At 46.4% G+C, this 27350-nt stretch overlaps 1 protein-coding gene across 2 annotated transcripts in view; it reads right to left on the bottom strand.

Annotated features, from left to right (window-relative positions):
- Window positions 1-7129, bottom strand: part of LOC138259095 (monocarboxylate transporter 2-like) — a 102980-nt gene extending 95851 nt beyond the window's left edge. The window contains exons 1-2 of one of the 2 annotated variants that reach the window (XM_069206574.1): window positions 7021-7129; window positions 3169-3398 (exon numbers count right to left, since the gene is read on the bottom strand). In XM_069206574.1, the coding sequence (XP_069062675.1) occupies window positions 3169-3385 (217 nt within the window). In that variant the 5' untranslated portion in view covers window positions 3386-3398; window positions 7021-7129. The other variant, XM_069206575.1, reaches the window with a different exon arrangement.
- Window positions 7130-27350: the final 20221 nt, after the last annotated feature.

Raw genomic sequence — 27350 nt, 5'->3', positions numbered from 1 at the left:
CCTATCTCCAGTGTTTCTTTCTGAGGTCCATGGGTTCGTAGATGAAGTCCTCCTTCTGTTTTTTCCAAGTCCAGTAGTGTTCTGAGGCTGGTATCCAGGGGTGCCACTTTTATGCCAGTCTCCAGTTTGCAGGTGGTTAGGACTCCCTAACCAATGAGGGTAAATTTCCTATAGGCAATCTACATACTCTTGCATCACTTCCTAAGAGATTGGCACTACTTAATCCCATTGTGCATCTCTCTGCCTAAATCCAAGATGTCAGAATCTTTTGTTACCTTGGTCAGAGCCCTGGGCACATCCCTAATGTGTGTCCAGTATAATGAGAAACACCTCCTGGAAAACCAGTTTGGCAACAGGTTTAACCCACTCTGGGACAGATGCCATCCTGTCTGCCTAGACAATGAAGAGGGCAGGCTACAGTGTGAATTGTACTTGCCTGTGACAGGCTTTTGAAGCTGTGCCACCTACGGGCCCAGCCCTCTGGCCATCCTGTCAGGTGGACGTTAACACCTCTTCCAAGCAACAGGCTTTTTGTTCCATTTCCTGGGAGCAATTCACAACTCCTGGCAGGAAGGCAGCAGTCTGTCTCAGATAACAGCTGCCTGAATTAAATAATAACAGCTACTAGGAATTTTAGGCAAGAAAATTGTGACTTTCTAAAGTCACCTTTATATTACCATTTCCTTTAAATCTGACTTTAGCAATATTGCAGACTTAATGTGACAATTATTTGATACTTTAAAGTCCTACTTTAGGTATTCCCACACTGAAGGTAGCACTTTGCAAATGTAAAAGTGCAATCTCAAGTTAGTCATTGGGAATGCCTTGCATGCTACAGGTAAAATCAGAATGAAGAGTTTCACTATTTGGACATGTAAAGCATAAAATAAACATTTCACTCTTGTTAATGTTCTTCATCTTGCCCTCTTGTTAATATTCTTCATCTTGCCTTGTGGGCTTTTTAAAGGCCTACTTTAGCATTGATTTATAAATATTAAAAAGGGAAGTTTGGGCTTGCCAAAAGGGTTATTTTGCCAAGCTGAATTGGTAGTTTAAAAGCTCCATGACTAGGCTGCAGTGGCAGGCCTAGAGTCACGGTTTCACTCTCTCACTGTAGTGGTGGCACAATAAGTGCTGAGGACGCTGGTGACATTTAAATTACTGGCCCTTGGTGCACCGAGTGCCATATACTAGAGACTTATAGGTAGGTTAAAGATGCCAATGGAGTATTAGCCAATAGTACATATTTTTGTGGGGTCAGAGACCACATGAACTGGGACCTGGACTGCAGAGTTGAAAAACTAGGAGAACCAGTCTAAAATCTGGGGGGGGTGATCATTCAAAAAAGGCATCTCCTTACAATTATATTTAAATATTTATAATTTATGCGTGCCTACGTGTACATATATTTAGAAAACGTACGGCAAATAATAAGTACATCTACTACTGCAATTTCCACAAGTAAATTCTTTTGTGTATATGATGCTCTAGAAACAGAAGGGAGCAAGATGTAAGGAAGAGGAGCAGTTTTTCACGTTATGTGATGATTGGTTCAGCCTTGATCAGAAGGACACCAGCACCAAGATGGCTTTAGACACATCATTGACCAATGTGTGATCTGCTCCTCACAGCTAGTAGCTCAATCACGTGGCTGAGGGCATGGCTTAATGGCAGTGGAACTTGTTGCCTCTTTTGCTTTTGATCATGTTCAACATTCTTGTGATTAACTTCTCTGCAGATGCTATCAACCTACCCGAGACTCTCAAAATCGCTCCAGAAAACATGTGCTCTTACTGTCAGCCACAGTCATTCCCTCCACATCTCTCAAACCCTCCAAAAATCCACACATTTCCACTCCTCTGCTATCACAGAGGTATCTTATTTTACAATACACAACTCAGAAAATATGGCTTACGCTAGTCTCTGGCACTCGATGATCGCACATTTTCCCACAAACACTAACAACTTTCAATTAGTAAAACAGAATATGGTATTTGTAGGGAGGGACACGCTCTGCAATTGTGACTGTAGTGGTGAGGGTTCTTCCTGTGCAACTGATTCTTTTCATTTTAAACAATTTTTAATTTAGACTACAGCCGTAACAAGGCCGATCATTAATAGAGTTGGAAAAATATTTTTTTTATGTTCAGTTTAAAAGAAATGTAAAAAAAAATCTCGCTATCAGCAACAGTCTCAGTTTCCCACGTACACCATTACAACTTCCTTACACAGTTCTTGGGTGAGACATCCTGGAAAGGAAATGCCGCCTCAGAAGGCTGAACCCTCCCATGAGCATTGATATATGGTGGACAGGAGAGCTGGAAAGAGCAGAGAGGGAATCATCAAGGGTGGAGGTAAGCATGGTCAGTGGGCCCTGTTCCAACCCCCCTGATCCAGGGCTGTTTCCAGGCTGTACCGGTCATCCATTACTTGAAGGATGTAAATTTAGGAGTCTGTTTCTTTGGCTTATATCCTTTGGGAATCAAACATCACCGTAATGGTGGAAAAATATTCTGGTATTGCCATTTGTCTGTGGAGATGGGGGGCACAGATACTTTTGAAAAGGTGTGTCATAACCCCCACCTCCTTATAAACCCAACATCTTTCCTATCTGGACACTACGCATAGGGTCTTCCTGGTCTCAGAAGGGATTTGTTCATGCTTTCTTTGACTTTGGAAACCCCATCTAGAAAAGCAAGTCAGGAACTGTCCTCAAGCGACCACAGCTGATCCAAAGCAACTCAGTCAGAATCACTTTTAAAAATTAATATTGTGGGAGAAGTTTTAAATTAAGCAGTATGCACACCTAAGCTGATGTTGAAGGCACAAAAGGCTTTCTGAATCAGGGGAAATGTCTTCAGTTTGTACCATTAAGCAACAGTACAAGATACCCTACGTTATATTAATATTCCTGTCACTTGGAGACTAATGTTTTACTTACTACAATGCACCAACCAAACGTTCCTCCTATCTCACTCTTTCCAAAACCAATCTGCTGCAAACAGCTTCCCCCTCTGGCTGCCACTGTATGGCAATGCCAACTTATCAATAGAACATAGACAGCTCGAAAATGGACATTTATGCATGAACACTGAGGCAGAATATCTAAATTAATCATTAACTGCTAGCATTATTTCCAACTTTGCAAACAAACTTTATTTCACTTACCAGCGCCATACATAGTGGCTAGCATAATGGAAGACACCCATGCAATTTCACTATAAGAGGTACCGAAAAACTCCTGGATTTCCTTGAAGTAGATGGTTATAGCTTTTGGAAAGGCATATGAGAATCCAATGGAAATGAAAGCTCCGAAGACCACCACCCAACCCCATCCACCATCTGGAGGAGTATACCCCAAGTCTGTGATGGGTGATGGAGCCATTTTGTTTCAGGAGCTAAAAGAGAGAAAATCCATACACCCATCAGTCTTGAGCACAATAATCGTTAGCGCTTCCATTACATATTTGCTATTATGATATGGAATGAGCTCAGCAGACAATGACATTAACAGCCTGCTTGAAAGAAGTATTGTTGTTGTTTTTTTTAGAAAGAAACATTAACACAAGAGAAAAGATGAAATTGTACATACATATCTTGAGATATTAAGATTTGTGTTTGCATCGTATGGCACACTTTGCAAACATTGTACGAGCCCCATAATTTATGCATTTAGCATTATGTGATAAAACACTTACCCACGCATCCCAAATCCTTAGTATTGAAAATACACTGGGTTTAAAACACAATGAGTAATAACAGTTTACTGGCCTATAGTCCAAAAACTCACTGTGTATCATCAACAGGCTCTAGGGACCCAAAACCCTAAATCTGCAAACCTTTGCTGTGGTTGCACTCGGTGCTGAAATAGATGGGGTTCAGCTAGACCCAGCAGCTATTACTGAGTATTGTTTTAGATTCAAGCCAGACACTAGATTTTAGCAAGACCTGAGATCCACGCCAGCCCCAGTGAAACATGCTGAATGTGTCCCACTGCAATTTGCCAAAGCTTAGACACTTTCAGCAGCATCCCCACTTAGTGTGCTTTACGTCCAGAATAGCAACCTGCAGGGGGTCAAAGAAGTCGCTTATTTCCAGTTCCAGCTAGGAATAACATAAATGCCACACTTAAAGGGCCATCAGCACCCTTTGGTTGGCTTTCATCTTGGCTGGGAGCTAGCAGATGCCTAACCCACCTCGATGATAGGGATCAATGACAAACAGCTCGTTACTTACCAACTGGTTAAGAGCTAAACTATGATGCAGAGGTCGTTTTTTAAAACTGTGTGTAAGAAATATGCAGTCAGTGTAGGAATGCCAGAGGTATCAGTAATTACACTCTTAGTGTTTATTACTACCGAAAGAACACTGCTTAAAAGCCTGAGAATAACAAAAGATTGTGACGAAGCAGCAAGATTCTAAACATATACCGCACTAAGTTATGTACAAAGAATTACAAAGTGTTACCTGCACGTAACACAGGGATCCCTGCATATAAATCAGCAATACATATATGTATCATGCATTTTATATGCTATTTAATCCTCTATGCTATGTTATCTTGGTTGTAGCTTGTGACCAATCCACAAACAGAACTCGAGAGTGAATGCATTAGCCACTTCATTTATCTTACTACTATTATACTCTGGAACCGGCTCGAGTACACAAAGACATCTGCAGCAGGTGCCCTGACCCCATAAGATACTTTGAAATACAGTCTGTTTCTGACCCATTAAGTAAGCCAGTACAGAGTTAGTATCCAATGTGCCCTTGCTGAAAAAGTGTTTGGAAGCTGCGTTAAAAAAAAACGAATGTATAAATTGACTGTCAGACTAATCATTTTTACTACACCCCTTTTGATCGCGCCCCATTTCTGATACCAATTTATGAGATCCCAGAGTATTTTTTTTTCATTTCCAGCACTGATTCCACTCCAGCAAATCAGCAAGAGTGTTCTCTCGTTATATTGTAGCCCTGCTTACATATATGCACATTTTATCTAGCATATCAATGTTGATTTCTAGCCCACATTCTGAAGAACCAATGCCGTTTGGTGTTTGCAGTTACTTGTGCGGTCCACTTTGCCTCGTATTTTGCTTAATTGAAACTATAAGGCATTATATTTCCATCAGTTTGGGACGGCGACCTATTTGCCTATATAATGAATCCAAAATGTGCGAATGTATTGCATTCAAGTATGAGATTTTAGAAAGTTTGTGCAGGTTTGCTAGTTCATTTATCCTGGTTTTCTCTGACCTTTTCATTAAAGAAATGTGCCTCAAAAACAGGCACTGTTCATACCGGCACCGGTCCTGGTGACAGACAGCTCACCACATGGTGGGACTGTCTTTCTAATCTTGAGATGAGTGTTTCATAAGTCAATATACATTTTTAAAAAGGAGCAGTAGCTGCCGCTCACACAATTATTACAACTTTGAGAGGCTTGTATTAGTCTGAACTGTCACAATTAGTTGTTCTGATACTGTCATTTGCAGAGCTAACAGGGCCAACAGGTGGTGCTGGCTGCAGTGGCCTACCGAGAAGGGCCCTGGCACTTATTGTTTTGACAAAATAAGCCCTGCCTGCACCACAGAAAACATCTCTGCAACAGTACAAATTTCACCAGAGAAGTGAAATGCCGCAAATCACATGAAGAAGCAGTGAGCACGTCCAGTGTATAAGGAACGGCATAGAGGCGCCTCCCTTTTTAATCAGGCTCTTCAAACTGCTCGCTAATCGGGCTCCAGCTCTTTTGCCTAAAATCCCTTCATGGAGCTCTGAGGGAAGGGCATTGACACGCTTTGTAAATTAGTCAAAATAAGAAGTGCCAAAGAATGTTATAAAGCAAGAAATAGTCTACTATATATGTTGGGCCTAAGGATAGGCTAATGATATACACTTGTAGTGCTGCTTTCTAAAAATGACTTTGTTACAAGATTATTCTCACGAAGGATATGTAAGAAATATAATTGCTTTATTGGGGAAAAATGAATATAGGCCAATCTTTGTGATCATAACAGTATAATTTATTTTCTATACTTATTTCTTCTTGGTTGAACTATTTAGCTATCTGTGGTAGCTTTTGGGTAGAGAAAACAGTTTATTAGGATAAGTTTTAACTAAGTCATTTAAAGACTGCGAGCTGTATTTTACCTGCATGCATGCATATACATTTATACAACGCTTATTCATGGTCGCAGGCTACAACGTGAGGGGCTTATGGCTGGCAGTGAGTTTGCTTTGTCTTCAGCCTAATCGAGAAGCGGTTTAGTTACGTGACTAACGATCCTCCACCGGCAGACGTGTCTACGAGAAGCATAAACAATGCGAAAGGTCATGGCCGGACTATATTTCCCCAGCTTGACCTAAGGTTCCTTGACCCTGTTTTCCAAAAACAGCACATGGGTTACACTTTGGCTGTGTCCTTCCCCAGGATGATTTAATGTTGCACAGGGTGTAAGGTCAGTGACGCCGATTGCATCACCCTCTGTCACTTCAAATATCAGCAAAGAAATATAACACGAAAAACTCCTTGAACTCTAGTCGAAAGCACCCATTTTTGGCACATGCTTTACGTTTAAGACAGAGAACCGTGGTTCACTCGGAACGCTTTTACTGCAATGAACGTATTTTCTACAAAGTTTAAAACTCTCTGTTGAGAGTTTGTTATTGGGTGTGTGGGGGAGGGGCAGGATGCATGTGTACTGATGAGTTCGTTATTAGTTATGCCTCTGGAGATATACCCACAAGTAGATTTCCGCGTGCTACAGAGGGGAAGGGCTCCGAATGTTCATAGAGAAGCCTCCTAGTTTTCACCTCACCGGCTAATTGCATTTCATTCATGAGTCTTGGGAACCGGGCAGACCACATGCTCAAGGATGCAAACCACGAAATACGTGCAAGGCAGAAGTGCCTAAGGACAACTCACCTCTTCTTCCTGCAAAACCCCTCTGATACCCGCTGTACAGGGACCCTACCTGTCCCCTGAGAGAGAAAGATGACCCCTTCGGAGAAACTCACCCTCGCAGATCAGGATGGCAGTTCTTCGTTTAACAACTGCGCTGCATTAGGTTTCAGATGTAAAGGAGCCCCGCGCTCATGGGGCCCCGCCCATGTCTTTAGGGGCGGAGCTGCCTGCTAGGAGGAGCCTAGGGTACCATCCCAGGAAGGAATAGCTCCCTACTTTACCGCCACAGGGGCTAAAGGTTGCCAATGCAGTGTTCAACTCTTATTAACTGTGAGCACTTGCGAGCGGGCTCTTCTCTGTGACTAAAGTAACTTTTGTTAACAGGCCTGCGAAAAATGATGGTGGCACATGTTGTATACCCCATGTATGAAACGACGAATACTTTGTCCTGCGCTTTTTGTAAGTCTATCAAGGATACGCACACCTCGACACCGACTCCGTTCTAGCCCGACTCTAAGTGAGATGATCATAGCTGCCACGTTTCAGTATGCCTTTGTGCGAAATTTGCACTGGTGGTGTGCGCTTATGTGTGACATTTGCGTACTTCAAGTGTGATACTTTGAGTGACACTTTCGCAAAGTGAGTAGCAAGGTTGGCAGGCAGAATCGAGAGTGCAGTGCCAGCAGGCGTGATATCATGTACTAAAGACCATTTAATGATCACAGTGCTGGTAAATCAGTGCAGCAAGGACCCGTACTTCATTCTCAATGTGTGCTCGTCTCAAAATCACAGGTATCCGCTGACCTTACTGACTAGAATACCATATTTAAAAAAAAAAAACTTGTGACACTCTACAAATATAGCAGCAGGAATACAATTTTACATGAACCAAGGGGCACATAATCACTTACCTGACATCGTTCACCAAACAGAAAGCAAAGAGGCCCTAGGGCAGTGGTCCCCAACCTTTTGACTTTCATGGACCCCCACTTTATCATTACTGGAACCCAGGGCCCCCAACTGAATCATTATTGGAATCCGGAGACCCTCCCACTGAGTCATTACTGAAAGCTGGGGACCTAATCTGCTAATATTATTTAATTTTCCAAGCAGTCGCGGACCCCCTGAGGAGGCTTCCCAGACCCCCAGGTGTCCCCGGACCACAGGTTTGGAACAACTGCCCTAGGGGAAATTAAACACAACTTTGAACACATCTGTGTTAATTCCTCTGCTTTCTGAAATGGGCCAATAGCTAATCTTACACTGAAACATATGAAAAGTTGTTATCATTGGTGTTCAGTTTATCCTCTGAAAACGGAGACACGTATTGATTTTTGTTTTTAAATTTACCAGTTCAGGTGAGAAAAAAAGTAGGACTGTCCCAGAAAATCAGGAACACCTGGCAGTCACTCAGCGTGCACACACACTCCTGACGTCCCTGAGGAGTAGTGCAGCGCTGCTCACATCTGAAAACCAGCAAAGGGAGAGGACTGAAGACAGTACAGAGGCCCAACCACCCGCTGCGTTCCAAAGGCTGAAAGTGTTGTCAGTTTTCTGTTTGTGGACCGTGCAGGCAAGGGAGTAGACAGAGAATTAAAATACCTCCCACTTTCAACTAAAGCTTTAGTGTCACTAAGCGAGCGAAACATGTGAGCCCAACCCTCCCTAGAAGAGTTCCTTTGTCTCTTCGGTCCAAACATCTACCCGTTCATCATTTCACTTTCCATCCACCAGCTAATATCCACTATTTTATCTTTACATCCGGCCACCCATTCATTCTTTCCTCCATCGGTCAATTTTTCCACATCCCATCCATGTATCCACTCTGCCATTCATCCATCTATCCATTCTTCCATTCTTCCATCCTTCCAGCTATCTACTCTGCCATCCATCTTCTCTGTCACCCACATGCCTTGCCATCCACCCACTCTGCCAGCCATTCATTCATCTGTTCTGCGATCCAGTTGCTCTGCCTTCCATCCGCTCTGTCATCCATTCATCTATCCATCCAATCTACCATCCACTCTGCCATCTGGCCATTCACTGTCCCATCCATCCTTACACTCTGAAACCATTCATCAATTCATTCATCCATCCATTTTGTTATTCATACATCGATACATCCACTGGGCCATCCATTCATTCATCTTTTTCACCCACTTGACAATCCATCCCTTACTCTGCCACCCTTTCGTCTGTTCACCCATTTACCCCATCTATCCATCCCTTTATTCTACTATCCTTTCACCAGTCCATCGACCTATCCATCCACTCACCCTTTCACCCACTCACCCATCTAGCAACACATTCATCCACCCACTCACCCATCCATCATTCCTGCCTTTCACCCTTCCTCTCATTCTGTATTACCCCCTTGTCTATTTATCCAGATTTCTCTTATCCTTGCCCCTGCTTGTTCTTCAAATGGTGCTGAATTCCTTTACAGAAATATTGAACTTTTGACTGTGAGTTGCAGATAGGGGAGGCCTTTAAAGAATCCCACCCCGCTTGAGCTGATTTACTAAGGTTAAACGCTTTTACATGTTACAAAACTACTCCTTTTCAAATATTTTAGGAGACTTTATCATATTTTTACATTATGTTTCTTGCATGTTTTGTGTGGCAAACATTTTCATGGATAGGTTGGTGAACAGGCTCTTAGAGTCACGCCAGACTCTTGGATTGGCTTGTTTCGGCTCTCCCTTCGTTGGCTCGCTCATATCTACGGGAAGAAAAGAAACAATAAGGAAATGGTGATTAAAACAGAAAAGCCTGCAAATGACAGAAAGAAAGATATGGGTGGTCCAAAGAAGTGCAGAGAGTGAAACTCAAAGAGCAGAAGTAAGGAAGAGAGAGTGCCAGAGGAGGAAGGAAAGAATTGGAAGAGGGATATGGAGTCACACCACACAAGAAAGGAGATAGTACAAGAGGGAAAGGTGAAAAAGGATGAAAGAAAGAATAGAAGACAACGGAAGAAAGAAAAAAGAAAGAAGAGAGAATGAAAAAGACACACATAAAGGTGAAGGAGAGAGTAGAGGTGTGTGGGTGAAACTATCATCTGAGAGAGAGAGTCAAATGGAGGGGACGCATGACCATGGGTTTTCACTCTGTGCAGCCTTGCCCCCTCACGCAACAGACTGAGAGTTAGTCATATCTTATTTATTTTTCTTACTTTTAGTGTGTGGCGTCCAAGACTAACTCACCATTGGTCAGCAGATTGCCTGCTAAGGCCACATGCACTCAGTTTTGGCTCAGCCAGCCAGAGACAGCTCTTCTTCCACATGATTCAACTCTCAATTTCGAGGTCCCAGGCATACTTCACCTGGAGCCAGCCTGGCCATCCTCCAGGGTGATCATAAACACACTGCTGGCCAGAGAGTGTTAGTCCCTCGGCCACTGTGAGACATATGACACTTTGACATGGAACCGCCCAGGCAGCACTTAGCCGCCATTGATAATACTAAACTGAGGAATAAATATTAGGGGTGGGCATAACTCGTGTAATTCAATGTTGTGTAATCATGCAGGATTACCTACAAATTATGCAATATTATACAGAATTACACAAGAAGAGTAATTCTGCATTTAGTGCCATTTTCGTAGCACAGAAATGCCCCCATGCATCATAAATGGAAGCAAGGGTGTATTTTGTGCTAAGAAATAGTGCTAAAGGCAACAAAACATAAATAGCAGTGTAAGCAGCCGCTCCCGCTTGCTAATTATGTATTTGTGCTAGGATTTTTCACTAACTAACTTCCAGCATTTAGCACTAGTTTCTTAATGCAAAGTAAACCCTTCCATCCAAAATGGAAGTGAGGATTCATATTGTGCTAAGAAAATAGCACTAAATGCAAAAGAACATTAGCAGGAGCACAAGCACACACTCGCTGAATGTGCTCTTGCAGTAGGATTTTTTCCCTCCATAATTCAAATTATTCATCATCACACACTATTATCAGTACTCCCACATTAAAGATTAACATGGAATTACTAAAATTATTCTGATTAGACCAGCATAATTAAAATTACTCCCAGGCCTAATAAATAATAATAATAAGTTAGATCAAGCATGCGCACCAGCACAAACACACAGATCAAAAGCACTTTGGTCAGCTTAAATAATTGCATGACAATATCAGCTATTTGCATTGTTAAAGTGAAAATGATCAAAATGCATGCATCTGACCCATGTGGCATGGCACATGGCAGAACAGGTCGAAAAAATGGGGGTCTCTGTGAGAAATGTGGCCTAAGAAACATATCTAGGAATTCTTTGCAGAGATTTGGCTTATGTAATTAACGTGTCGCCTGAAAGCATACAAACTAAAATCCAGAGTTTTCAATAGCATGCTACGTGACCAGTATTTTGGTGTACTTCTATGAGTTTTCTGGTATTGCATCTGGACATGTAGCAAAACAACAGATTTTTACCTAAAATAAGCCAGACCTTTTGGTTTTGCAAATTTTGGGTAGCAGTATCAGAGAAATGAGTAACAACAATGATTTTGTTGTGAATAATTATATTTGCTAATGTTTCTATTCTGAAAATATGAAACTGTGAGTTACTTATTACTGATGACTATGCAAAGGTTGGTGGGCTTCAGAATGCTGCAACCACTCCTGTTCCCCTCTTCACATCGCTTTCCTCCATACTCTGTGTGTGGAAACATCGTTTTCTCACCACATCTTTCTGAAATCCTGCATCTGCATATTTCATATCTCATCTCTTTCCTCTCCTGCACCCTCCTTTCACTCTCACCCCCATACACCTCCTTGCATCTCCTTGGCTTCACCATCCCTCTACATACACTCTGTGCATTGTAAATAATATGACAGCTGTATAACTTTCACACACCTTTGCTTGGAATCACAATTATAATTGGCATTCAAGACCTTTGCTCTGTGCGACTAGCACAGAGGCCAATGACTGGATGAGCCGGTATCCTGAACACTTTTATGTCCCACTGACGGCACTGTAAGAAACTCACCCTGGCTTTAGCTTCACATATAAAGCTCTCAAACGTGACCTGAAGCGTCTCACGTGCCACTTTAGCTGAGCGCACAGTTATGGCAGAAAAATGTTCCAGTTCTCTTTTTTGTGAAATTCATGGCGTGTAACTATTCACAAAAAACTGTGATAGCTTATAGAAGATCGTGACTGACAGGGCATGAATTGCTATCTTGATGTAAGATCGGCATCTTTTGTCTTTTTAACTCAAAACACTGTAAAATTGGTAAAATGTACAAAGAAAAAAACTGATTTACAATCACAAAACCACAACCTAACACAGACCCCTACAGGCGACCCAGTTCACAGCAGTATTAACAAGCATTTTCAATGCAACAGGTCTTGCATTTGCTTGAGTTAGACCTATTGGCTGTGTAAAGAAAAAAAAAACTCGTGCTGCGTGGAAAATAAACAGATAAAGTAGTCCGGACCCCAGGCTCAAAACATCGAGCCTCGTATGTTTCTAGTAGTTTACCGGTGCTGTGTAGGTGGGCTAAACACCGGAAAAGGCATGACATATGCATGCCTTTCACAAATGAAAGCAAGCGGATTTTAAAAGGCAAGCCCACAAACCAATGCAAGTGACTGACGTGACATGGGCGTGGTTTGAAGCCCAGAGAGATATTACTGAATGGACTGAGCGCTTTGCGCTCACCCATAAAAAGGGGTACGCTGTTTGAAAAATACATACAGAAAAACAACGTCGTGAAAAAAGCACACTCTTTGGAAAGAAAATTAAGTTAAAAGTGAGAAATAGAAACTAGAGCTACCTCAATACCGTTTATACAGACATTGTTGAGAAAATGAACAATGTTTCCCCTATAAAGTTACGGACAGAATATAGGGCCCGATAGGAGCAGTTGCCACGTCGGCTTTCAGCTATTGCCAGACCTCAGACCCGGAGGCACCCGCCCCAGGTACAGCCCTGGTTCTATTGCCAGTGCTGACAACAGGGGCATGCCATGCCAGTCGTACACATGCTTGCTGGCAACAAAAATTTACCTATGCTGCCTGCTTTACTTAACTATTCCACCCATTGTGTTCTAACACAAATTGTCAGCAATGTCCGAGGAGCTGAACCTGGTGTTAAAGCTTTGGGTAAGCACTTAGCAACAGTTGTGCTTAATTAATTACTGGGACAGTGAGTGGCTTCACGAGGGTGCCATGGGCACCTTATAAAACAAGGAGAATAGTCCCCCATCTTTCAGTTTGAAAATAAAAAAAACTATTTTTGGGGTGCATAAGGCTACTAAGATACTTGGCCCCGGATGCCTGCACCTGCTTTATTTTGCAGTTTGATATGACCCCGTGTATCACAACAAATGCACAAGCATGGACAGCAATCTTGGAGTGTGTTTTGCTCCGAAGAAAACCCTTTCCACGATGACCTTACCTGTATGTCATAAAGCATACATGCATATGAGCCCAAATGAGTCTTGACGCATAAGTGCACACGTGTAGTGATGCATTGCAGCATTTTATTGTTAGGGTCGAGCCTGCGTAGCATGCGCTTGCGCATGCGTATTGCTTGCGAGACGCTGTAGTAGTGAGAAAAGGGCTCAGAGCTCATTCCATGTCTCGTCAGTGTCTTTCATTGGTTCGTGGGCTTGCCTTTTAAAATCTGCTTGCTCTCATTAGTGGAAGGCATGCATATGTCATGCCTTTTCCAGTGGTTAGCCCTCCTCGAGCGCAGCAACCAAGTACTGAAAACATACAAGGCTTGCTGTTTTCCGTCCGGATTGTGGACTACTTTTTCTCTTTTTTCGCAGCGTGATCTCGCTTTTTTAGCAGCGCGATCACCCTCATTTTTTTTTTCTTCCATTTAATGAGGCAAGAAAAGTCCGGTTGGGAGTTTACAACTGCTAATAGCTCTAACTCTGAGAAATGAGAGACCCGTTGCATTGCAAATGCTTGTTTCTAATTTACCTTTTTAACATGGTTGACATCCATAAAAGAAAGTTAAAGAAAGAAAGAAAGTGCCCGGCAGCATACGTCATGAAACAAGCACCTACCTGGGCCTTGTACAAATATAAACAAATAAAAATAAAGAAGTAACAAAGAAAGCAGGACGGGAAGACAAGCGGGGAGCTTCAGAGGGAGGATTTAGGAGAGCACATATAGGGGGCGAGGAACAAGTGGGGAAGAAAGCAAGAAAACACATTCACTCCCATGGGATGCTGAATATAAAAGTAAAAAAAAAAAAAAAAACACACACGCACAATCCTCTCAAATGAGCAGTGGTAGCGTACAACTCGCCCAGTCTGAATACCGTGATGCCAAATTATACCTGTGCGGGACAAACAAAAGCATAGATAGGGAAGCATTAAATGAAGACCAGACAGATGAAATAGCAAAGCCATCCAGTCAAGAGCAAGTGGCTGACCCAAAGTGTACTCTAGGATATAGGTTCTGTTTCGGAAACAGTAGGTATGCCAACACACCTATAAAGCTGTATGTAGTTTAGACTTTCCAAAGGGGGAGGAAAATTGTTAGAGGGAACATTCCATATACATGAAAGAAAAAGAATCTGTTTCAAAGACCAAGTAGAAGAAGTCACGTTAGATGTTAGTAGCAAGCAGTTATCTCGCTCAGCCTGCTTACCTAGGCAGAGAACTAATCTGTTTGCAAAGAGTGACAATTATCCAAACTGTTTCTTCAGAAGCTGCCAACAGTGCAGTCTCTTCAGATGGGTACACAACTTCAATCATATATTTTTAAACTAGCCAAACTGTGACTCTCACAAGGAATGAAACCTTCTCTAACAACCTCGATCAAGTTTGGTAGGTAGCATAACGACGCCACTGAAATTACGTGATTCTGCGGCCACAGCTTTTTTCGCTTAACTATGGACTTGCCGCATTTGCCACAGAATCCATTATCTACTACATAATCTGCAGATTTTAACAAAAATATATTGTTTCTAGCTCAACTGGCTGAAAAGTCACTAAAAACGTGGCAAGATGGTCTCGCATGGAGTTGAAGTCTCTTTGCAAAGGTTGACTGTTAATCTTTCAGTTGCTTTTTACTGTATTTGATGGCTAAATTGGTAATACTGAGTTGACATCTTTGCCCAGACAGCATTTGCATCTGAAAATATTACAAAATAATGAAGCAATAATATAAAAAATGATGCCACATTATGTCACATAATTGCATTTGGTTGACATATAAATTAGTCAACCCTTCTGTTTTATTTGGTGCTCCCCTGCTGCATGATTCCTGTGGCCCCCAAGTACAATCCCTATCATAATCTAGCAGCCACTACTCCCTGACTTGCTGATAATAGGTGTTGCTTTTATCCTAAAAATAGTTATCAAAAGGTGTGAGTATTTTCCAGGTTTTAGTATCAATGTTGTATAGATTAAATGTCCTGTGTTGGGTACGGGTAGTCCATCTTTCCAAAGGCAATTGTATTGGTACTCGGTACACGAGCCAGAAGGAGGCTTAAACGACTGCTCCTGACCATTGTGTCCTATGCCAACTAACGTAGCAGTTGTGCTCCAGACAGGACTGGCAGAAGCACAGATGGATTCACTTCACTTCACTTCACTTCACTTCATTATTTTTTTTTTTACTTTGTTTACTGGTATTTCTGTAATTGAGAAACAGCCAGTACACGAGTGGGCCCCTCGTCACAAGGTGGCCATTAGGATCTATACAGTCTAATAGCAGTTAATAATAATCATTTACATAGCCACTTCGCCCCTCTCGCAAACAGTATACATTCCGGCAATCTGTACTGCACATTAGCCAGGTCCTGCCCAATTACAATTATCGTTCTACAGTGAAGTCTGACGGTTTCCAAAGCTTTCCAAACACTACCATATAAACTTTAACCAGTCGAATAATAAAAAGAAAAAGAGAAAAAAAAAAACCAACATCAGTGGGGTAAGTAATACATGTAAAATTAGGGTAGGTGTCAGGGAGATTGAGTTTGGCGCCTGCCAACCCCTCCTTTCACTGGAGTGGTGTAATCCAAACCCAGTTTCATTCAGCCAATAGTAGTCCCCTGCTGTGCCATCCTCCTTCTAGGCAGCATCTCGCCCAGCCTCCAAGGGCGCTCCGCCCTCCTCCAGTCTCACGCGTCCCTTCCACCTCCCGCCTCCGAGCTTCCTATTCTTCCAGTATCTCACTCCAGAGTGGTGCTAAAGGTCGCATCCTGATTCCTCAATCCTATTCCCTACGCAGCACCTGTAGTTCGGCCTGGGCCCACACTGACACAACTGTGGGCCCGATGGAGACTTCCAGGCCATGGCGATCCGCCGCCTGAATAAGATCAAAGCGAGATCCAGAAACCTAGTGCCCACCCTCTTAGAGGATGCCTCTTATGTAAGCCCAATAGACATAGGTAGGGATCTAAGTTCAATTGCGTGCCAAGTGTTTCCCCCACGTCTTCAAGTACTCCCTTCCAACCTCTCTCTATGGCACGACACTCCCAAACCATATGATGGAACCCCGGGTCCACCGCATCACATCTAGGACAACCTCTGGGCTCTCCGCTATATATTAGTCTGAGCCTATGTGGAGTGAGGTACGTTTGATGTACAAAATTATATTGGATATACTGAAAACGTGTATTCCTGGAAACACTCCGGAGGTACGCTAACACTTTCTGCCATTCCACTTCCGTCAAGTCTTTGCCCACTACCTCCTCCCATCTCGTCCGCAGTCTCCACAAAGAGAGCAACGTAGCCGCAGTGAGAGCACTATACAGTTTAGTACTCAAGTATGCATCCTCTCCTGCCGTCAATAGGAGGTGCAGTATAGCATGTGTTTCTGGCTCCGCATTCGCAGTAGGCCATAGTCTACGCATAGTCAACACCAGCGTCCTATACGTCAAAAATTGTCCCCTCGGGACCTCACTTTCCTCTACGAGCTCCGGAAAGGGGTGTAAGATTCCCTCCCCAAAGAGATCCCCCAAAGTCTGCACTCCCGGCCGGGTCCAGGTCTCCAACCGCCCTGTGACATGGTGTGTCCCGGCACCCCCAAAGGAACACCAGACAGTGGCACCCCAGGTGAATAGGCCACCTTTGTACTCGTACGCTTCAGGCATCGTCTCCAGTAGGAGAGAGCCAACTGCAATAAAACAATCCTTTTCGGCATGACACCCCGAGCACCCAGCGAGCTGGCCAAGAGATGATCCAGACGAATCGCTCCACTGGTTGTGGTCAAGTCCAGCCGTTGCCTCCTTGCTAACCATCTAGCCATCCATTGAAGCTGACACGACAAATAATATAGCTCAAAGTCTGGTACAGCTAGTCTGCCCTCCAAAGTGGGCCGGCAGAGGGTAGAGAAGGACGTCCTCTGGCAAACCCCCTCCAACACGAGTTCCTGAAGGAGCATGTTCAGCTCCCTAAACCAGGCCGCTGGTATATTCACCGGGACGTTGGCAAAGTAATACAGCAGGCGAGGTAACATAATCATTTTAGACAACGCCATACAGGCCTTCATTGAAAGCTTTAGGGAGCGCCCAACTGCCACACAAGATCGTAAGGATCTGAGCGCCACGCCAAGATTTCCATCACGGAGGTCACGCAGGTTGTGAAAGACCTGTACACCCAAATATTTAAAGGTACGAGGAGCCCAGGGAATATCCACTGGACAGGAGGCAGGACGCTCCGCGCCCTCAGTCTTTGGAAAAACGTATGTCTTCCTCCTATTTACCCGGAGACCAGATGAGCTACCAAATCGCTCAAGTAGATTGAGAGCCCACGGGATCCTGGACACACCATCTCCTAGATAAATCAGTAGGTCATCCGCGTAGAGTGATATAATGTGTTCTTCGCGGCTTCATGGTACCCCCGACTGCTCCCCTTCATCCGGAACTGTGCCGTCAGTGGCTCAACGGCCAGCGCAAACAATAAAGGTGAAAGAGGACAGTCCTGTCTGGTGCCCCGAAACATTGGATAAGAAGTCAACATCACCCCACCCACCCCACCCTCGCCACTGGGAGACAATACAAGGGTTCAACCCATTGTATACAATTCTCGCCCAACCCCATTCGGGCCATCACTGCCCTCAGGAAATCCCGTCGAATTGAGTCAAATGCTTTCTCGCGTTCCACTGATAATAGTACGGCCCTGGGGAGTCGCTCCCCGTGTGGAGGTGCAGAAGTGTAAAAAGCCTTCTCAAATTCGGAGAGGTATTGTGTGCAGGTAAAACTGTTCTGGTCCACATGAATGAGGCGAGGGACATGGGGTATGAGTCTATTAGCTAGGGCTTTACTAAGGATTTTGAAGTCGCAGTTCAGCATAGATAAAGGCCTAAAATCAGTCACCGACGGGTCTCGTGACCTGGTCTTAGGCAGGGGAACCACCAGTGCCTCCCACAGAGTCTCAGGCAAGGCCCCTGCATCATAAGCCTCAGCATAGAGATCAACTAAAACAGGAGCCAGCAGATCTACATAGGTCGTGTAAAACTACATAGGGAGTCCATCGGAACCTGATGTCTTGCCTGCGGCTAACTGTGTTATAGCGATTTTCACCTCCTCTAGAGTGAGCGGTCCCTCTAGAGGATCTGAAACCTCCAGCTGCAGTCTGACCAGTGGGAGGGACCCTAAATGATGTTCTAAGGATTGCGGTAGTGCCTCCACAGGTCGGCTATAAAGGGATGTATAGAAGGTTTTTAATGTGTTAGCTAACTCAGATGGGCCATAAACATGCTTCCCCTCCACCCCCTGTACACTCGTCATCGGGGCACTGCCTCCCTCCGCGCGCACCAGCCAGGCTAAAAGCCTACCCGATTTGTCCTCCTCTTCTTGTATGGACATCATATGCTGCTGATAATCATGGCAGCTTAACCGCTCCAACATTTGATGGAATGAGTCCCGTTCTTGGTAGAATCTATGCTGTGTGGTCAAATCTGGTCCCTGTTCCCCCTCCCTATCATGTAGTTCCTTTTCCAGTTGATTTACCTCGCACATCAGAGTTCATCTAACGCCTACTTATTGTCCCAAGCAATGACCACGCATCACCACCTTTAAAGTCTGCCATTCTACACAACCTGATGTGGTGGAGCCTCTATTAATATTGATATGCTCTGAGAGGTGCGACCTGAGTCCTTTCCCTATACACCAGGCCCTCCAGAGCCCTTGGCTGTAGCCTCCACGACAGAGAAGGCGCTCTTCCCCGCACTCTGCCAAGTAATGAGCAGCGGTCTGTGGTCAGATAGAGTGCGGCCCAAGTGTTCAGAGCCCAATATCTCATGGGTGATAGAGCCCGTGCACAGTACAGGATCTATGCTTGGGTGGAGTTGGTGCAGTCCCGAGTAAAAGGAGTAATCCCTGTCCCATGGGTGTTGCACCCGCCAAACGTCCTCCAACCCCCAGTGAGTCAACCAGTCAATGAGATATGTCACCATCTTGTGCGTCGCCGCCCCAGACAAGGGTGGAAGGGAACAGTCCATATCAGTGTCTAGTACGCAGTTAAAGTCACCCTCAATCATAAAGTGCCTACTCAAGGAGCCGGCCAGGTGCCCCGCGAGGGTCTGCCAAAAGGGGGTCTGCTCCTGGTTGGGTGCACACACACAGCACAACACTATAGGTCTACCCTGTAGTCTACCCTCCACCAGGACGTATCTACCGTCGGGGTCTAAGTCCACAGATATAGGATCGAATGGAACCCCAGCCCTCACCCAGATCAGAGCGCCCCTTGCAAACACTGAATACATGGTGGCAAACAGTCGCCCCCTCCATCTGCGTCCTAAATTGTCTACTTTCCCAGTAGTGAGATGCGTCTCCCAGAGAAGTGCAATATGTACCCCTCTTCTTTTGAGGTATTCCAGGATCCTGTGCCGCTTAATAGGAGAGCCCATCCCCCTGATGTTCCATGTTAGCAACTTGAGGTCCATCAGTGGGCATAAATGAGTTCGGGGGAGGGCGGCCACCAACTCCCATGGCCAACCACATTCACCACCCCCCTATGTCCCACACGAACCACTGCGAGAGTTAGATCAAGAATAGTTAAGCTCCAGCACATTTGAAAGTAAGGAAACAGTAAACCCCAACTCCCACTGCCCAGGGTAATACCATAACAGGTGGTTGTCCAGCAAAAGCAAAGCAAACATGTAATTAACAATGAGTCATGTAGTGTTCTTGCCATCCAATGAATAGCGGATGAGAATCAAAGCTGGTGAGCGTGGCCGCTGTGGGCCCATAGACAGGCAGAAGCCCCGGGGCGAGGTGCAGCACCCTTCATGAAAACCTCAGCACAGGTCATCTGCCATTCGGGAAGTCACCTGCGGTGCCGCATCAGAATGATGGGAGTCTGAGTCAATGGAGTGAGAGCGGTGATCCAATTCACCTTCGCTAACCTCATCAGCCGAAGCTGCCCGCTGTAGGGAGGCCGCCGCCTCCAATGCAGCCTGTCTGTCCCGCTCCTTCTGTGCAGGCATCGTTCTCGTTCTTGGGCATGATCTATTCCACTTCCTCCACACTCTTCTGCAATCTTGCTGAAGTACCTGCCCAACTGAGCACCGGAGTTGTCTTTCGCCATGTGTTTCTCCAACGACTCCCAGGCCTCCTCCAGCGTCTGAAGGAACGTTGTATGCCCCTTTAATATCACCCTTAGCCTGGCCGGGAATAGGAGTGAGTATTGGATGCCCGCTTCCCTCATGGCCCTTTTCACTGCTGCATAAGAAGCGGGCCTGGACTGTACCTCTGCCGTGAAGTACGGGAAGTGGGTCACCGAGCCATTGCCCATGCGGAAGGGCTCAGCCTCCCTGGCCCGCTGGAGCAGGCTACCTCTGTCTCTGTAGTGGAGTAACTTGGCCACTACCGTTCGCAGGGGTCGTCCTGCCTCAACAGGTTTTGAAGGCACCCAACGGGCCCTCTCCAAGGCAAAGAAAGGGGTAAGCAGTCCCGGGGCAACCTCCTGCCACAGCCAATGCTCAAGAAAGGTCACCGCGTCCGTCCCCTCAGTTCCCTCCGGAAGGCCAATTATGCGTACATTGTTCCTCCGGTTGCTGCCCTCTGCATCCTCAGCATGACGTTCCAGTCGTTGAACCCGGTCCGTTAGCTGCACCACCGTGGCATGGAGCTCTTGTTATACCGGAGCTATATCCATAGGCGATGGCCTATTTCTGGCTGGAGGGTCGTTTTAGACTCCTCAATGGCGCCCAGGATCTTATCCAGTGTATCCTGTAAGGCAGGTGGAACCAGCGTAGCCATGTCTGAACGGGTTGGATCGCCATTTCGGCTTTTCCTCTGTGATTTTCCCTTTGTGCGTTGTTTGGTAGTCATATGGGCAGGCTGAGCGCCCCCTCAGCAGGTTGTAGCGGGAGCTACGTGGATTGCTCACTGGGCCATCCAGCTGCTTCCCGGATCAGCACTGCCAAAGGGAGCCCACTATACCAGGGGTCTAGGCCACCCCACACCTTCAGAGACTCTCTGTGGCCCACCTCCTCTTCACCGCCCGGGGGGGGGCCTCCACCTATGCCCTGGGGGCCCCACACCGCTCACTGCAACTGCACTCCAGCAGCGAAGGCTCCCCTGGCTCCTTTGGGGCCGCGACCGGCAAATGCCAAGACATGCCCCCAGGCCGATCTGGCCCTCGACCGCACTCAGCCACAAGGACCGCTTCAGGCCTCCGTCCCTCCGTGTCTACTCTCTGGCAGCTCACACTCTGTCACAGCTCGTGGACTCCCTGATGCTCCAGGGGCGGGCTCCTGTGTCGAGGCCGCTCCCCTCCTCCGCGGAGCGGGCGCTCCGCTCCGCAGGCTCTGAACACATACATTGCCGGGCCAGGCTACGCCTCGTCCTTCGGGGGCCTCCTCTATGCACGGGAGCCACTCTCAATGGTCCTGACATCCCCCCAGGTGCCCCCCCCCGGCTCTCACGGGGTTATGGGCTTTCCTCTGGCCCCCCCGGGGGCCGATCAGGCAGGATAAAAGTGGGCCCGGACAGAGCAACTTTACTCCGCATCCGCCATACTTGCTGGTCAGGCCACGCCCCACATGGATTCACTTCATCTGCACATTTGAAGTGTCTCTCTCATAAAATGGTTTTAAAAATTCTTTATTGTAATCCTTTTATAGCCCAGCGCACCAAAGCCTTAGTTATGTCAAGGATGGATTACGGAAATGTTCTTTATCTTGGAGTTACAAAAGCCTTATTAAAACATCTTCAAATAGTACAGAATGCTGATGCGTACCTCTTGCTTCGCCCAGCACATTTTACTAGCTCCGCCAGCTTGCGAAAATCTCTCCCCTCACTGCCTGTGGACAAGTGGATGCATGTTATAGCACTCTGCTTTATATATAAATGTCTCCACAATATTGCTCCTCCTTATTTGAGCTCTGAAGTTACCTGCTATGTGACATGCATACTCTCAGGTCAAGCTACCAGGATCTAGCTGTTGTCCCTGAAACTCGGAGGGTTCACCAAGGCACCTATTCCTTCTGTGTCTTGGGACTCAAACTTTGGAACAACCTCCAGTCATTTTTGAAAGACTGTAACTCCCTTTTGGGATTCCACAAACTTTTGAAAACGTGGTTGTATGAACATACGACTCTAACTTTAAGCTAGCGCTGGTAAACCTGCAGTGTAGCCATGCGTTTATAAATTGCGTCATCAATCACTCTCATCTCTTTCTCTTGTTCATGCTCTTTCTTATTCTGTTTGGCTTTCTGTATTTCTCACTTTCTGCCTCTCTTATCAATATTTCTCATTTGGTCTCTCATTCTCTCGTTCTGTTTCTTTGGTTCTCTTGCCCTCATTCTCGCCCTCAGTCTTGCTCTTTTGTCCCATCTACGTTGTTCTCACTCTGACATTATCTTGGGCTCATTCCTTCTGTCTTGCTCATTATGTCACTCTCGCCCCTTCTGCTCTCTCTCTTGTTGTGGCTCATTCTCTCTTTCCCTTTCTCCCTTTCTTCCCCTTTCTCCCCATTCTCTGTTGCTTTCCCTGATTATAAATCTCTCTCTCACTCTCTTTTTCCTTCTCACTCTCACTTGATATTGCTCTCCGGCTATCTCTCCCAAGTTCTCTCTCTTTCTCTCCCCTCTCTCGTTCTCTGTCACGCTCAGGTCCTTGGTCTCAGTAGCTCTCACCTTTCACTTTCTTTATGTCTCTCGTTCTGTCTCGAGCTCGTATTCCCTATCATTATTTGGCCCCCTCCCTCACGATGTCTCTTTCAGTCTCTCTCACTTTCCAGCTACCTCATATGTCCTCATCTCTCGCACTCTCTTTGTCTCTCTCTCTCTTTCCGCCTCCTCCCTGCCTCTGCTTCCTCCTTTCCCTTTCTCTTTACACCCCTCTTTCTCGCTTTATTTTGAAGCATAGGAAGAGAAAAGTGTGAGCACCAGCGTTATTTTTGTAGCTTCGTATTGCAACTCTTGTATATTTGTGTTTGGGAGGGAGGGGTCCGGGTTGGAATGTGGGGTCAGTTTGCCTGTTAGGGCAATAGAGAGTGAATAGAACTGAAGAACATGGAGAATCTCTCTCCTCGTATTCCAAAAGGGGAACGGGCCCAGCGCAGAGCCCTCTCTATACACCTGTGTTTATTTCAAATCTTCCCTCTTTAAAAACTGAGCATGAAGGTCACACCGCTTGTTTCTTATAAAGTCATCTTACCAACTACTTAAAATCAAATTTCCATTGATGGCAAGAGGTGAAGGAGAAAGTCTTACCTATGCATAACTCTAGATCTAATGGGACAATATTCTGAGATAGAACACTTTAGCTCACAATGTAAATCACAACAGAGGTGCTTTGAAAGAATTCTGGCAGGAATTATTAGAATTATGTTATCTGTCACTATCACCTGCGAGGGTACCCTGGGGCTGAGCAGTTGTGTGTGTTTAGTCCTGCCTATAGATGTGGAGTGGGAGGCCATTTCACGATTTAAGGACTGGTGTGAGAGAAGGCAAATCCTTGATCTGGTTCTGTGTTCGCTTGAGATGTGTGTGAGTAGGAGTCCTGAGGAGCAGAGGCGGCAGACTGGGCATGATGCAAATAAAGATAAAGGTGCTGGATATCTCAGTACTGTGGCAGCAGGGTGAACGCTCACATTTGAGTGCTCTGTGTCTGTCTCAGCTCTGATTTAATAAATGCTTCATTTGGGTCAGGATAGATGTACTGTGCACAAACACTGGATGTCAATGCATGACTTAAATCAGCCACCAATGACATGTATTTGCACTGCAAGATAGCAGCTTGAGAAGGTACAGGATCCCAGCACATGACCTGCTCCACAGCCAACCACACAACCTGCATGTTTGAGGTAAGATTACACCCTCACCCCCATCACCCCAACTCTCACATATGTCCCAACATCACAAACCACACATCCCAACACCAAGCCCTGCATGCAACAACAAAGCATGGACACCCATCACCAAAGCATGCACACTGCACATACCCATACACCCCCCTAAACCATCATCACACAAGCTCCCACAGAGGAATGCTAGCACTGGGGTACACGGTCAACCACCCATTGCACACCATTACACACACAGATTTAATAAACATCCTTTTATACCCCTGCAGGACCCCTACCCAACGTCACCGGACAGGAGGGTCCACACATGTCCACACCACCAACAGAAGAGGCCCACAGTGATGACAGCACCTCTGTCCAACTGGATCTAGATGACCACCCCGGACCATCAGGGACCTCTGGACAGTCGGTTCCCCTCACACAGGCACAGGCCACCACAGACCTTCCCCCCTCTGGAAACACCAGCACAGCACCCACCCAGCGGCCCCATACCTCCGTCTCCAGGACACGTCAATCAGCAGTGTGTCTACCACTACAGGGAACCCAGGATAACCCACCACCCCAACAACAACAGGGACCTGGGGGCAGTGGTAGTGGGCACACGGTCCAGGGGACGGAGGCCCAGGAACACAGGGGAACTGGGAGGGCTGCTGTGCGACAGGGGGCGGACAGGCCAAGGGAACCCACTCTCCACAAGGCCCTCTCCTCCATCATGGGAGCCTACCACCACTCCCAGGAGACGATGGCAACGGTACTGGCCAAGTTTCAGGAGACCCAGCGCATGCAGGAGGAACAGTATATGGGCTTCAGGGAGGAACTCAGAACCATCAGCTCCACCCTGGGCACCATCGTAGGGGTGCTGAAGGAACTGCTCAACACCAGGATGGACACTGTGGCACTACAAGGGGCCCCTGACACTAGCATGGACGATGAACTGCCTACCACCTCCGCCGGCGCTAGTGGACAGGACACCCCGCCACAGGACCACCACACCAGCACCCCACCCCCTGCAGACGGAGAACCACCCCGCAAACGGTCCCTGAGATGCAGGACAAAGACAGAGCACGATGCCAAGACCCCTGCCAAGAAATGAGACTACCCTGATTGTCATCCTACTGTCCCACTTTGTCACCCTGTCCATAATTAAACTGCCCCAGCTCCACTTCCTGTGCCCATATGGGGAATGCACCTGTGAGACTAATAGACTGGACTCTGCCATGGACACTCCTCCACCATCACCCCTCACCATTTCACTACCACCTCCAATATTGAGAATATAAATAAACACACCTAAAGCACAAAACGATCTGGAGTCTGTCTGTGATTTCGAAATAGTGTACTAGCAATTACAGTGCTAAAATGTTTTTTAAATAGTAACGTCAACATACCTATGTCACAGCTCTAGTCCATGAGGAATCTAAGCAGATGTCACACAGTGGGGCCCACATCTGTGAAATCGTAAGGGAAAGTGACAACTCAGTGACCATACACTGGGTGAAAACGACAGACAGGAGAGAGGTAGTAGTGTCAAATGCCATGTATTAGGCAGGTTTGGATTCTTACCTGTGTCTCACTGGAAATATTACAGGATCACTGAGTCCCTGTTGTGCATGTCTTCTTCCTCTGCTTTCTCCTCATCACTATCCACAGGCTCCACAGCTGCCACAACACCGCCATCTGGACTATCCTCCTGCAGAAAAGGCACCTGGAGTCGCAAAGCCAAGTTGTGAAGAATACAGCAGGCCACGATGATCTGGCACACCTTCTTTGGTGAGTAGAATAGGGATCCACCTATCAGGTGGAGGAACCTGAACCTGGCCTTCAGGAGGCCAAAGGTCCGCTCGATCACCCTCCTAGTTCGCCCATGGGCCTCATTGTAGCATTCCTCTGCCCTGGTCCTGGGATTCCTCACTGGGGTCAGTAGCCATTGCAGGTTGGGGTAACCAGAGTCACCTGCAAATGGTGAGGGACAACTGTTAGACACACACTAACCTGTAGGGATAACCCCAGGCCCAGGCAACCATTCCCAATGACTTGCTTCCAGGTGCTCACCTAATAGCCACACACAGTGCCTCTGGAGTTGACCCATCACATAAGGGATGCTGCTATTCCGCAGGATGTAGGCGTCATGCAGTGAGCCTGGGAACATGGCATTCACATGGGAGATGTACTGGTCTGCCAAACATACCATCTGTACATTCATAGAATGATAACTCTTCCGGTTTCTGTACACCTGTTCACTCCTCTGGGGGGGGACCAAAGCCACATGGGTCCCATCAATGGCACCTATGATGTTGGGGATATGTCCCTGGGCATAGAAATCACCTTTCACTGTAGGCAAATCCTCCACCTGAGGGTAAACGATGTAGCTCTGCATGTGTTTCAGAAGGGCAGACAACACTCTGGACAATACGTTGGAAAACATAGGCTGGGACATCCCTGATGCCATGGCCACAGTTGTTTGAAAAGAGCCACTTGCAAGGAAATGGAACACTGACAGCACCTGCACTTGAGGGGGGATTCCTGTGGGATGGCGGATTGCTGCAATCAGGTCTGGCTCCAACTGGGTACACAGTTCCTGGATTGTGGCACGGTCAAACCTGTAGGTGATTATCAAATGTCGCTCCTCCATTGTCGACAGGTCCACAAACGGTCGGTACACCGGAGGATGCCGCCATCTCCTCACATGTCCCAGCGGTCGGTGCCTATGAAGGACAACAGCGAGCACAGAGTCAACCAACTCAGAGGTACGTACCCACAGTTTACACAGAACACCATCCATACACAAAAGGTGGCCTGTATGTGTGTTGAGTCTAGGACTAGGTATGTGTGACACAGTTGAAATTGAAGCCATGTGGGCCCCTGAAATGGCAGCTGCCTAGCCTCTAAAGTGGGACAATGGGATGTGAGGTAACTGCGCTGGCGTTGTACACCATCGCGGTAGGCGGTTGAAGACTGCAGCGCAATGCTGCATTGGTTAACATTGGACCCTATGGGTCCCAGGAGCCAATGACGATGTACGCCGGTGGTGACGGTACGCACCGCCGCGGACGTGACCGCCATTTTCTATCTGTTCAATCACTCGATACCTGATCTTCGACAGGAGAGGACCTACACTGCAAGTGCTGCTGTGACCTCGGTCTGGAAGAGACAATGTCTCGTGCGTCTGGGGAAAGGGCCCCTGCCTTCACATCGGAGGAGTTGGAGAAACTCGTGG

Source organism: Pleurodeles waltl, chromosome 9, assembly GCF_031143425.1.
Source record: "Pleurodeles waltl isolate 20211129_DDA chromosome 9, aPleWal1.hap1.20221129, whole genome shotgun sequence".
Classification (NCBI taxonomy): Eukaryota; Metazoa; Chordata; class Amphibia; order Caudata; family Salamandridae; genus Pleurodeles; species Pleurodeles waltl.
The sequence above is the reverse complement of the archived record's forward strand: the minus strand, read 5'-3'. Positions and strand labels throughout refer to the sequence as shown.